General features: G+C 52.4%; 2 protein-coding genes across 2 annotated transcripts; both read left to right on the top strand.

The window, feature by feature from the left end:
• Nucleotides 1-360: 360 nt before the first annotated feature.
• Nucleotides 361-4,211, top strand: BKA58DRAFT_354089 (ATP-binding cassette sub-family G member 2). The gene is made up of 3 exons (XM_046168609.1): nucleotides 361-1,080; nucleotides 1,127-3,645; nucleotides 3,705-4,211. The coding sequence occupies exons 1-3, from the start codon at nucleotides 519-521 to the stop codon at nucleotides 3,939-3,941; spliced, it is 3,318 nt and encodes a 1,105-aa protein (XP_046028980.1). The 5' UTR covers nucleotides 361-518; the 3' UTR covers nucleotides 3,942-4,211.
• Nucleotides 4,212-5,471: 1,260 nt separating this feature from the next.
• On the top strand, nucleotides 5,472-6,670 carry BKA58DRAFT_308044 (SMP-30/Gluconolaconase/LRE-like region-domain-containing protein; the record flags this gene model as incomplete). Its single annotated transcript, XM_046167187.1, has 2 exons — nucleotides 5,472-5,504; nucleotides 5,714-6,670. The coding sequence occupies 2 exons, from the start codon at nucleotides 5,472-5,474 to the stop codon at nucleotides 6,668-6,670; spliced, it is 990 nt and encodes a 329-aa protein (XP_046028979.1).
• Nucleotides 6,671-12,789: the final 6,119 nt, after the last annotated feature.

The following is a 12,789-nucleotide window of genomic DNA, read 5'->3' as shown; positions in this document are numbered from 1 at the left end:
ATAGGGCGCACATGACGGCCTCTCGAGGTTCCGCTGAAGCGGGCGAGCTAGTAGCTAGAGCGCTCCGACGGCTAGGTTTGGCTGGCAAGAGCGCGTCGTTGCTGGTGTCGCGCGATCACGCTGATCAGCGCGTTGCTGGAGACGAGGCTGCTAGTCGCGTGCAGTGTATCCATGATTTGCTGTTTCGCATGCTGTGCACGAGATAGCGATGATGACGAAGACCATGTTGCCTGCATCACCTGTTGGCGTGTGCCTCGGTCTAGCGGTCCGCCATGGTGCTTGGCTGGAGACAGCCCAGCCTCGACGAATCACCGTGCCCCAAGGCCGATGATAGCAGCACAGCACTGCCCTCGTCTGGCCACCCATCGCTTCGTCACTATCACGAGCTGCCTAGCTCTTGCCGTTCCTTTGACTTTGCCAGTCACTTTCTGTCTCATCACGTTACTCTCGAAAGAAGCAGGCACACGACAATCTCGATAGCTATCGCATAGCTCGCCCTGCGCCGCAAACAAGACGCGATGCGCCAACGGACCTGGGCGACGTCGCTCGCCGCCTTGCTGGGCCTGGCATCGACGGCGACATCCCACAAGACGTTCGCCAACTACACCCTCGCCGAATCGCCACAGGATCTCTTCTCCATCTACGGTGACCGACCCGATGGCTGTCCGCCATGCTTCAACTGCAACCTGGAAGACTTCAAGTGCAAGCAGTTCGCTGATTGCAGTAAGGCGAATGGAAGATGCAACTGTGGACCCGGATTTGGAGGCGAGGACTGTTCAGAGCCCCTCTGCGGCGCCCTGCCCGATGGCAAGAACCGCTCACCACGCGGAGGCGCAAAGGAGTGCGAGTGCTCAGAGGGCTGGTCTGGCATCAACTGCAACGTCTGCCAGACCAACGATGCCTGCAACGCCATGATGCCGGATGGAGAGGGCGGTGTCTGCTACAAGGACGGCCAGCTGGTCAAGGAGAACTTCCAGATCTGCGACATCACCAACCGAAAGATCCTCGACACGTTGAAGGAGAAGAAACCGCAGGCGACCTTCTCTTGCAATGCCGAGTCGGAGGAATGCAACTTCCAGTGTAAGCTCCATACCCTCCATCCTTCTTCCACAGCTAATCATTGCAGTCTGGGTCGACCAGAGAGAATCCTTCTACTGCGCTCTCGACACGTGCTCGTCCCATTTCACCGCCGAATCCGACCGCAACATCACCAAATACCGATGTGAGAACATCAAGTGCGAGTGTGTTCCTGACAGGATGCTCTGTGGAGAGGATGGCTCCGTCGACATTGGTGACTTCTTGAAGGAGTCCATCAAGGGTCCTGCTGAGTTCAGAGGCATCTCAGCTATCAACAGCAAAGACAGTGGAAGCATCTTCTCGGAACCTGCCATGAACGACCTGATCTCGAGCATCTTCGGCGACGAAAGCATCTTCCTACAGTGTAACACCGGCGAGTGTCTGTACCAGACTGAAGTACCAGGCTACGAGAGGCCCATCAAGAAGATCAACACACCGTTGATTGCTGGTGTCATTGCTGGGTGCGCACTATTCATCGTCGCGGCTATTCTGGCCATCTGGTACATTACCCACCGCGCTGAGAGCCATCGATACGGTCCCATCCACCTGTCGGACGATGAGGAGGACGAGGATGCGAAGTTGCTGGCCGACCACAAGCCAGCTTCCTTTCTCTTCGAAAACGTCGCCTATAATCTTAAAGGAAAGCAGATCCTCTCTGGCATCTCTGGTGCTGTTCATCCCGGAGAGCTCTTGGCCATTATGGGTGCCTCAGGTGCTGGAAAGACTACGTTTCTCGATATCCTGGCTCGCAAGAAGAAGATTGGAACCGATAGTGGCGACTTCTACATAAACGGCGAGAAGGTCCGCGATGACGAGTTCAGAAGCGTCATCGGTTTCGTCGACCAGGAAGATACCCTTTTGCCTACCCTGACTGTTCACGAGACGATTCTAGACTCGGCTTTATTGCGTCTGCCCAAAGAGATGAGCCGTACTTCAAAGGAGCAAAAGGTTGAGGACGTCGAACGTCAGCTCGGTATCTACCACATTCGCAACCAGAAGATTGGCTCCGAGGAAAGCGGCCGTGGAATTTCCGGAGGTGAGAAGCGTCGTGTCGGTATTGCTTGCGAACTCGTCACCTCGCCAAGCATCCTCTTCTTGGACGAGCCCACAAGTGGACTGGACGCCTATAATGCTTTCAACGTCGTTGAGTGCCTTGTCAACCTGGTCAAGAACTACAACCGAACTGTCGTCTTCACTATTCACCAGCCACGCTCGAACATTGTCGCTCTTTTTGACCAACTGATACTGCTCGCGAAGGGCAGAGCTGTCTACTCTGGACCGTTCGAAAACTGCCAAAACTACTTCGACGAGCTCGGCTACACCTGTCCGCCTGGTTTCAACATTGCCGATTACATCGTGGATCTTACCATGCACGCGAGTACAGCACGGAAGCCCATCGACGAGGACAGCTCACTCTTCAACCGTGATCTCAACCGCGACGGGCTCACCACGAGCGCGAGCAGTGCAATCGCTGTCAAGTCTATTCCTAGCATCAACACGTCAGAGCTTGAACGAGACATTGCTGGTAGTCCCAGCAATTCTAGCATATTGCGACCCAAGAGCAAGAGAAGGACGTCTATCAAGCAGCAGCAAGAACGCGAGCTGTTCACGAGGAAAAAGAATACTGCTTCCGTTAACGATGGTGCAATGTCGCCCAAGACTGACGATGAAGCTCCCTACGATCGCCGAGGCGCTATCAAGGCCCAATGGATGAAGCTCACCCGTCAACAAGGAGGCGTGCCTCCTCAGATACTCGAAGACCCGGACGAGCTTCCTCCTCCTGCTAACGGTGCAACCGGAACAAACTTGGACCTCCTGATTAACGCCTACGCCTCTTCCGACATTGCAGCTAGGATCCGCGAAGACATTGCCAGCTCAGTATCCAGTGCTAACCAAGCCAATGGCACCAACGGAGTACAACAGCCAAATGGTTTTGTTGCCGCAGGAAAGCTCAAGGGCTTCAGGAAGGTTGGTCTCTTTGGCCAGTTCAGGATCTTGTCGCGACGAACCTGGCGCAACCTTTACCGCAACCCAATGCTCATGCTTACCCACTACGCCATCGCCATTGTCCTCGCTGTCTTCCTCGGCTTCCTCTTCTACGGTCTCACAGACGACATCAAGGGTTTCCAGAACCGTCTCGGTCTATTCTTGTTCGTCCTGTCGCTCTTTGGCTTCAGTAGCTTGACCATCTTGACCGTCTTCGCTCCCGAAAGACTTCTTTTCACCCGCGAGCGTGCCAAGGGCTACTATTCCCCACCAGCCTATTTTGCTGCCAAGGTCATCTTCGACATCATTCCTCTGCGCCTGCTCCCACCCATCATCCTCGGTATCATCGTCTACCCAATGACTGGTCTCATCCCCGCATGGCCCAACTTCCTCAAGTTCACGCTCTTCCTCGTCCTGTTCAACCTTGCAGCCGCAGCCATCTTCCTCTTCATCGGCATTGTATTCCGTAACTCCGGCGTAGCCAACCTGATCGGCGTGCTAGTCATGCTGTTCAGTCTCCTCTTCTCCGGCTTCTTCCTCAACAAAGAGAGTATCCCCGCCATAGCCAAGTGGCTGCAATCGGTAAGCCTCAACTTCCCCATTCCACGCACAAGTCCGTACATGCTAACAAATACTCCCAGCTCTCAATCTTCCACTATGCCTTCGAAGGCCTTATCGTCAACGAAGTCAAATACCTCTCCCTCATCGACCACAAGTACGGCCTGGACATTGAAGTCCCTGGCTCCGCCATTCTCAGCTCTTTTGGTTTCAATACGCAGGCCCTGTGGAAGGATTGTATTGGCCTGGGTGTGTTTGCGGGTGCGTTTGTGGTGCTTGCATATGCGGCTATGCATTTGTTGCTTGTGGAGAAGAGGTAGTGGCATGATTGAAGTGGTCTGTTCAGGGGTATATTATCTTTTTCTCCATCTAGGGGGTCATGTGGGAGGCCCATAGATTTCGACTTGCATATATGGCGTTTGGTCACTGGGACCTTCTTTTTGGAATACGATATAGACGCGTATACATTCATCTCATGCAGAATTTGTCGGTTGTGCCTGGCCTTGAGCTTACTTAGTGAGACGTCAAAAGGGTATTCTCTCAGGAGGATTAACAAGATACATCTCCGTAAACCACGAGGTGTTTTCAGCAAATTCAAACCCGCATGGTACCATCAAGCAGAAGGTGAAATGTTCTTCCGTCCGTACATTGGCCGTATGTATCTACTCACCAGGTAGTTACACGGCTTGTGAATATGCGACTAGGTAAATCAGCCCACTGCTGCTTCGGATAGATGTACATGCATCTCAACCTCAACCTGCAATCTCGGTCGAGCGCAAGAAGACTTCCAAGATTGGTAGTTGTTGGGAACACTCGCCAATACATTGACAACATGATGCTTATCGAATCTAGGCTTATTGATATCCAGACGTCTAGCGAAACAAATAAAACCCCGACGTTAGATTAATGCTGACAGACTTTTCGTTGGAGGTAGATACGTACCGCAGGTTCTCCCGCGTGACGTCTCCAAAACCCCAATTCCGTAGACACGTGCAAAAGCTTGTAAGTAGACGAAAAGGCCAGATCAGCTACAAGCGATACGCTATCAGACTCCAGCCAGCGCCCCCTCAGCAATCAATCAAAATTCTTCCACATGAAGTTCCAGAAGACGCGTGACAACAACGGCAGCCGTGTCGAGATTAGCCCAGTTCAGCCGGAACAAAGATACAACACTCCCGCAGCATCGTCAAACGAGCTTCTTCCTGTAGGCGGTGGCGGACCGATTAGCCGGCGAAATACCGTTATCATCGACTCATCAAACGCTACATTTCATCAGCACTGAGCAATACCGCTCACTATACTGCTTCTGTACCCGTTACTGCCAGACAACGCTCCTGCTGAAATGCGCAGCGGAGGTCAGGGCGCGCCGCAGGGCAACCGCACGAACGGTAGCAACCCTTTGCGGTGGGTGCAAGGAGATGTCGGTGCTGTACAGTACCCAACATATGTACTCCTCAGCTCCGTGATTAATGGAAATGTTTCTTGCTTGCTCCACGTCTAGTACCATTCATACTCTGCGACTCTTCAATTTTTCCTAGTACTCACTCATAGACACTGACATACGTTGCATATTCGCGCTGAAGCGGAAGGGGTACTCAACGCGGGAGCCGTCCAACAAAACAGTGGAGCAAGAGCAACGGTCTTCCTAGCCTCATTGGCGGCTCATCGGGACGTCATAACGGAAAATGGGAGCCACGCTATCCAAATTGTGGTCCTCGATGAGGGCCGCCGTGACGGGCGCTTCGGGAAAGAACAACGCTACACTACAACATCAACAAGCCAGCAGCCAACAAAAGGACGAAGAGAGCGACACTCCCATATCCAACCAGGCTCCAGAGACTTTTGCAACAATGTCTGGAATCAAAAAGTATGAGATTACAGAGGTATGTGGACTTGCTTTCCTTGGGGCGTCTTCTTTGAGGTGGCGTCGGAGGGGTACTTGGGTGGCCCAGCCCCGCTGAGGTCATACAGCCGCGTCTTGAGCATCGCAACACTACCCTTTATGTTTGGCCTGTCGCTTCTAAGACGCATAAGAGCGACGCGACACTCATTCCCGTTTTCAAGAGGAATTCACTCACTAACCATTACCCAGCCATGGCTCAAGACATACTACTCCCTTGGCGAAGGCCCCTTCTGGGAAGAGGAAACAAACACAATTCGTTTCATGGACATTGAAAAGAAGAAGCTACTCCGCGTGGACGTGGCCAAAGGCCCTTCCAGCCTGACTACTGTCAAAGACTACGACATATGCGTATGCGCCACCGCAGACATTGAAGGCAACGACTCAGAGTTCATCTTCGGCGGCAAATACGGCTATGGCATTGCCAACAAGCAAACCGGCGAATACCGATGGATCAAGAAAGTATGGTCTGAAGACGAAATCTCGGCTAACAAGCACGAAAACTTCCGCGGCAATGACGGCGCTGTGGACTCTGCAGGCCGCTTCTGGTGCGGCTTCATGTTCGACCCCATGGTGTCTGAGTGGCGCGAGGACGGCGCCGTGTTCCGGTTAAACCCCGATGGCAGTCTCGATCGGCCGATGAGCAATATCACGATCCCGAACGGGACGACGTGGAACAAGAAGGACGATACCATGTACTTTGCCGACAGCCCTACGAAAACTATCTGGCAGTTCGACTTTGACCCCAAGACAGGCGAGATTAGCAACAAGCGTCCGTACTTCACCATGCCAGAGGATGAGCGCTATGGAAAGGGTGCTGTGCCGGATGGTCATTGCCTCGACGAGGAGGGCTACATGTGGACTGCTCTTCACGGCGGATGGCATGTACTGAGGATCTCGCCGCAAGGTGAGATTGTCGCGGAGATCAAGGTGCCTACTAGTCAACCTACATGCCCTTGCTTTGTGGGTGAGGAGCTCTTCATTACTAGCTCTGGCGGTACGAGTGGAGAGAATGGAGGTCCAGTTGATGAGCACGCTGGTAGCTGTTTCAAGATCAATGTTGGTGTGCGGGGTCTGAAGAGGTTCAAGTTCAAGGGCGGAGCGGCTGTTGAGGGCGGAAAGGAGAACGGGAAGGTCGTTGCAGAGTAAGATCGCTGTGTGGAATTGCCGTATGGATGCATGGGCGTGAAGAGGAAAACATCTCGCAGCGATGCGTCTTTCCGAACATAGCAGCTGTAGATCGCCATGGAAAGGATTCAGAATATGATCTACTTCATAGAGGCAAATGATCGAGATTGCCTACATAAGACATGACGAATATGGCCTCCTCCGAAGCCCACATGATCGAAATCGCCTACAGAAGAGATCATCGATGATAGATCAGTGCACATTTCCCGATGCACCGTCCCCGTTTTGATAAGACTTGCATGCATTGCAAGATCCGTTTATACAGAAACAAGAAGATTCAACTTGCAGCTGAGGTCACTCGATGGCAGTGCGCTAAGTCCAAGTGAGGCAGGACGTAACGACCGGTGGAGACCAAGATGCTATCGCTTACCCCTGCCATACCACCATGACATCGCTCGACGAACAAAGACATGAATGAACAATGGGTGTGATGCACAATCTTGGCTTGAATTCTGGCCTGTTGTATCACTATGTGCCACGATTGACCAGATGGAGAGCAGCGGTGGAGCCCAACGAGAACACGTGGGTAAAGCTCACTGTAGTATACGTCGTCAACTACACTCACCCAACTAGGCATGGAGACACGAACTACCACAGCGTATCTCCTCTTTCGGCCAGCTCTGAGCCTAGCTAAGACGAATGCGATCTTCCGATTTCCGGGTCAGAGGGATCTAGGTGCTTTTCCCCGTACCACCACCCCTCGAATCTTGCCCAGATAGACATAGCAGACTCTAACATATGTCTATTTTCAACTAGTCATGCGGCGCGAATTTTCGAACGCAGACGTGACCGCTCGCAGGTGACATTTACGTAGCGCCATCCTTACCACAACGAGGAAGTACTCAGCCCAGTCCTCCGTCCGACACGTATGTCTGCGGCGCCGTATCTGCGATCCATTGACCGTAACCATCTCTCGCTTCCTCCTGGAAGCAACCAGCTTGATCATTCCATCGCCTAGGGTAGGCGAGGAGCAAGTCTCATGTCCAGTTTGAGAGATCCACACTGCGGGACGTTTGAAAGAATGGCGTACGACACGTTCTGGCGCCCACAGCCAATCGAAAGAAGAATGCCGTGTGCATCGCGTGCATGTGAGGTTACCTGCATACACCGGAGGGAATGGATGCTGCACGTCGCTTGACGCGGTACCGCACTCCGCAAAAACGAGGCCTGGAAGGATTCGAAGGATGTAAGGAAGGAAGGAAGCGCGGGGATCGCGACAAGCTGATAGGAAGCGCGCGTCTATGCATAAAGCCAACCCCCGGTCGTCATATCGGCCCTTTGGAAGGGCCTGTTTGTACAAGGCCATTGTATGTGTGGTGGCAGACCAGTTCTTGGGTAGCGAATTTCTCGATGGAAACGTCTCCTTGCTTAAGGGGTGTAAGGAGTAGTTGTAGGCAATAGTACTTGCTTTACACTACAAGAGAATAGTAGGGGATAGCTCTATATTCCTACGCTGCTAAAGGTAGTTGTATGTAGAAGAAAGAGAATAATTCTTATCCTTTCCTTTGCGGGCGGAGCGCAGGTTAAGAGCAAGTTTCTAGGCTAAGACCTAAGCGAGAGAAGCAAGCATATTATGTAACTGTTCTCTTCACTCCGCCTTCGCCATCTTATGTTACAAGGGGTTGCGGCACAGTTCGCGTATTTGGGTGAGCTGGGAGTTCCTCCAATCGCTTGCTAGAAGATGAGGGATTTCTAGGGATTTCTCGGGACTTCAATCTCGAAACATGGTAGATGTGCATCTTCGCTACGATGGGACATGGCAGTTTGGGGTAATGTGCATTGTTCTCGCCGAAGCCCATCCTGCGCTTTCTCTCGCGTATGTAGCGTGTGCACATACCGCTTACACGTGTGGCTTGACGTGACGCGAGACGACCGTATACAGGCTAGCAAAGATCCAAGGATTGAGGATTAAGGATTGTACGGTGGAGAGGAGGATGTTGTAACGTTTTGATGAGAAGAGATTCGTTCCAAGGACCCTGATGACGAATTTTGTGGATACGGGTTGAGGACAAGGCAGCGAGGGGACGAGGGATGCTGCGCCGCTCCGGTCTGCAACTGCATCGGCGAGTTCCTATCCAACGTGACAGACTGCCGTTGGCTGTGAAGACCTATGTGATCTGTGGAACTCCTCACATGCAATGTTCAACAAAGGAAAGTAACCCAGTGCAACCAGTACGTCCACCCAGAAATGGATAGGAAGCCGTTATGCTGGTGCTATATCCCCCTCTTTGATCAACGCTTTCGGACGTTACACCGACATTTGGCGTACATGCGTGAATTTGCTCGTGCCAGACCAGCTGCAGGTCTTGAGTTGGGATGGACGTTGTTTGCTTTGCATGAGATCGGACATGACAAATACTAGATGCCCCACCAAATGATAGAGAGATGGAAGATACCTAGTTAGTGCTCGGATTCGGAACCCCTCAGTATCCTCTCAGTGCGGAGGTGTACCTAACTTGGATACTGTATGATGAACGTTGAGAACTCATTGCTAGGTTCACGCCATTGCCGTCAGTGTCCCACCCAAGCGCTGACTCAGGTGCGGTTGGGGTCATTAAGCGGTGGCTTGAACAAACGGTAGGGGTTTGTGTGAGACATGAGGCCATGAAAATTCAGAAGCACGGTCTGAATTCTCGTTATCGATTCTTTCTTGTGTGGGAAAGTATTCATGTGTCAAGTCTTTGAAGCATCTCGTGTTGATCTCGATAAGAAAATCCTGATGAGATGCGAAAGTCGAAAAAGGACAAAGTTCGATCCCTGTGTTCATGTCAGTCGACAGAACAGGCAGCTCGATCTGGGGGAGCTATTACCGTCCTCTCGGAGACGCAAATGTTATTGAATAGGGCCGAAAGATCATCGCTGACCGATTCGTCGTGAACAGGGTAGTGAGACTAGTAAGCACCGGCCATCACGGTCAGGCCGATCACGGCTATCCGGAACTTTTATGCAGCATCTAGCTTTGTCCAGCGTACTGGGCACGACTACGGGGTACTGATCTGCTGATGTCGATCGAGTATCTTGCATGCATGAGTCGACTCCAAGTAGGCCTTATCACAACGTTATAGTGTAGTGTAGTTGACCTGCGTGCAATCTTTTGCTACCAAGAGTATCGTACCAGTATTAGTATATGCTGAGTCATGCGGAAATTGGGACGAGCAGACTGTTGTTGGGGTTGGTGTTGTGTCCTTCCGAAGCTAGTTGTGATGTTCGACCGGTACTCCGCGACTTGTTTTAACAGCGAGAATGTCAACATCTTGTCATCTGAATGCCGTACTGCATCTACAAATCTACGCCTTGGTAGTTTACGCTGTCGTTAATGGATCTGAGTCAATTCGCTCACTGGCTGGCAAAGGCATCCGAAGAATATGCGTGTGTGCAACAATAAAGTTATCATGACCAGGAGGACAATAAGGAGGCGCAGGTTGGTGTGGAACGTGGCAAGCCTGACGCAGAAGATAGTTTAGCGAGTGACCACCCCACGTTTACCTATGTAACGTCTCCAGGCGATATCTATTGTTCTGCTCACTGTAGTGGGTGGCGGCGATGTAGACCGAGCCAGAAGGTCGTTCGAGATTGCAGAGAAGAAGAGGATTTCCGATCGAGCATCAAGCGACCAGGGTGTTCATCAGAGGTCAAGCAACCCGTTTGGGATCTGTATACATTAGACCCCGCCTCATATGTTATGCGTTGCAGGGTAAGAAACGTCATCTCCCGCTTCCGGGATATATAACTGATGATACAAGCCGATACGAGTAATGAAAGGATGACATTGAGTCTTCTGCAGCAGGCGGCTGAAAGCGTTCTCGGCTGTGGATGTTTCCTCGTGTAACAGAGAACGTCTGAGGCGAGTCCCGCAATGCATGCTTCGATGCGAATCTGCCACATATGTTGGGTATCGCTTGTTGATTCTGATGTGATCTCGGGACACTATGAGATGCGGATCATGGCGTCAACAGGGGGTTGCGAAGCGTTGCAAGCGCACGAAACTGTGTAGCAAGGCCAAACAAAAAGTTGTTGCAGCCCGTTCAGTTGGTTACAGGGCGAACCTCGCTTGCGTCGAGAACATGACGCCTTCGTCTGTTCTAAAGCTTGATGTACCCTGTGAGGATCTGCGCGATAATAGCGGTGTTGTTTGTCTCGTCGTAGGTGGTGAGCAGAGTTGGGCAGGCGCATGGATTGAAGAGGCCCAAATGCACGTGCGGAAGCTTGGGCCGTGCGTTCTATGCAAAATTGCATCCGCGGACTGTTCACTCGTTCAATACCTCCATCAGGATCTCCTTTCCACTTCAACACGACCGGGCGCTGACCTAAACGAAAACATCGTGGACAAGTGGTAAAATGCCCAAGTATCCAGCGCTGCGACGAGCACGCGCATGCCGCCACTTCCAACTAGTGGAGCTTGACAGTACGTCTACCAGGGCGATTTGAAGTCGACACGCCTGCGGAGGGCAGCGGTAGTTGTGCCGCCGCTATTCTGTGTGGCGATGAGTGGGGTCGAGAAACTGAAAAGTGGACACAGAGAGTACCCAGCTTCACCGGACACGCGATGTACCAACTCGTGAACTTCACCGAGACTACGAGTCATTCTACCATTCATCTTGTCTGTATCAGTCTTCTAGGTCGATCTGGCGATACCGTCCGGCAGATTGGAACAGGAACCAACGCTTCTCGCGGCTGTGCGGTGTACATACACTGTGATTAGCTCACGAGGTGTGACGTGATGTCACAATCCGGTGCAATCTCCCCTGAACTATCGCCTTGGCTACGCAACCGACAGTCTGGAGCCGGAAACTGGTGGAGAGGATCAACCAACCGATGGCTGAGATCCATCAGTGGCGCCGTGTGGACCATGCTGTTGGTCGCAAGCTATGACGCTTTTGGTGGATATCCCTGATCAGGGTGTCCAGCTTGCGCCGAGGCGGGCGGCCCTGACTCCAGCTACTAAGCCTGTCTCTCAAAGTCAGCGCGTCCGAGGGCTTACTAGAAGCTCCAAATCTTCAAAGGCTGCCCGAGGATGTCGTGAACCCGCACACGGCGTTCACAGAGTTTGATGCGCACCTACTCGGGGTACATAGACTTTTCAGCTGCTCGCAAGCGTCCGGTCCATCTCGATGTGACTCCAGAAGGAATGACATGCGCGGCATAGAGATCGTCTCATGTCCTGCAACGTGTACGCCATTACCGTCCCTCTGGGTATGAATTGTCATGGAAAAGGTTCGAGAAGCAGGAAATGTACATGGATTAACGCCAGCTACCAGTCGCAACGAAACTCAAGCTAACCTTGTTCTATCCGGCGTGCGTGCAAAAGGATCAAAAGGCCGACACCTAACGGGATTTGCAATGTGACAGGGGTTCGGAGTTGAAGCCCAACCTACTGATCTGTTTCGCCTGGCGCAAAGTCCACGCTACGTTGCACAAAAGTACTCGCACAGAGAATGCCGCAAATTGCGCAATACAAGACTGACTTGTATATGGAAACTGATGACTGACGATCTGCACGATCACAAGTCTCGTGCTGGGACATATCTGCAGCTCCACAAGCTAATCACCCCCACGACAGCGCGGGGAACTGTCCCCCAAACCCTGGCCATATCGATTACTATTATCGCGACGGCAGGCGAGGGCCTCCCTTGTTACTGATTCGATCGAGTTTCAGAGGCTCGTCATACAAATCAACAGACCGAGATCTCTATCATGCCGTCTCATCAACTTGTTGCTACCCCCACCTGGCCATTGCAACACGTCCACATGCACGTTATCGACACGCACGTTTTCCAAGGCGGAAGCGATCGCTCCTTGGTGGCTGCATGGCGTGGGCATGCTAATTTCTTCTGTCATCCGCAGCGAGACGAGGCGTTGCCGCCGCTGACCGTCCCGAGACGTTAGTGGTGCTGGCCGCGGAAATGCAGGCGTACTGGACAAGAAGCAACCCACTGAAGCGATGAGGCGCCCAGTGGTCCTATCGATGTCTTGGGCCACAATGATGGTTATGCCGATCGATAGACTACCCTTTCCGCTCAATGCTGTGGCTCGCCTTTTGTGCAGTGCGTAGCGCGCGAGGCATATGCAGCACAGAGGCG

Source organism: Alternaria rosae (genome assembly GCF_020736505.1).
Source record: "Alternaria rosae strain MPI-PUGE-AT-0040 chromosome Unknown BKA58scaffold_2, whole genome shotgun sequence".
In the NCBI taxonomy this organism is placed as follows: Eukaryota; Fungi; Ascomycota; class Dothideomycetes; order Pleosporales; family Pleosporaceae; genus Alternaria; species Alternaria rosae.
The sequence above is the reverse complement of the archived record's forward strand: the minus strand, read 5'-3'. Positions and strand labels throughout refer to the sequence as shown.

Excerpts from the sequence above, each read along its gene's own strand:
- BKA58DRAFT_354089 (XM_046168609.1), top strand. The coding sequence starts at position 519 with ATGCGCCAACGGACCTGGGCGACGTCGCTCGCCGCCTTGCTGGGCCTG. Across the intron at positions 1,081-1,126 it reads GGAGGAATGCAACTTCCAGT|TCTGGGTCGACCAGAGAGAA; the intron begins GTAAGCTCCATA and ends TAATCATTGCAG. Across the intron at positions 3,646-3,704 it reads TAGCCAAGTGGCTGCAATCG|CTCTCAATCTTCCACTATGC; the intron begins GTAAGCCTCAAC and ends AAATACTCCCAG.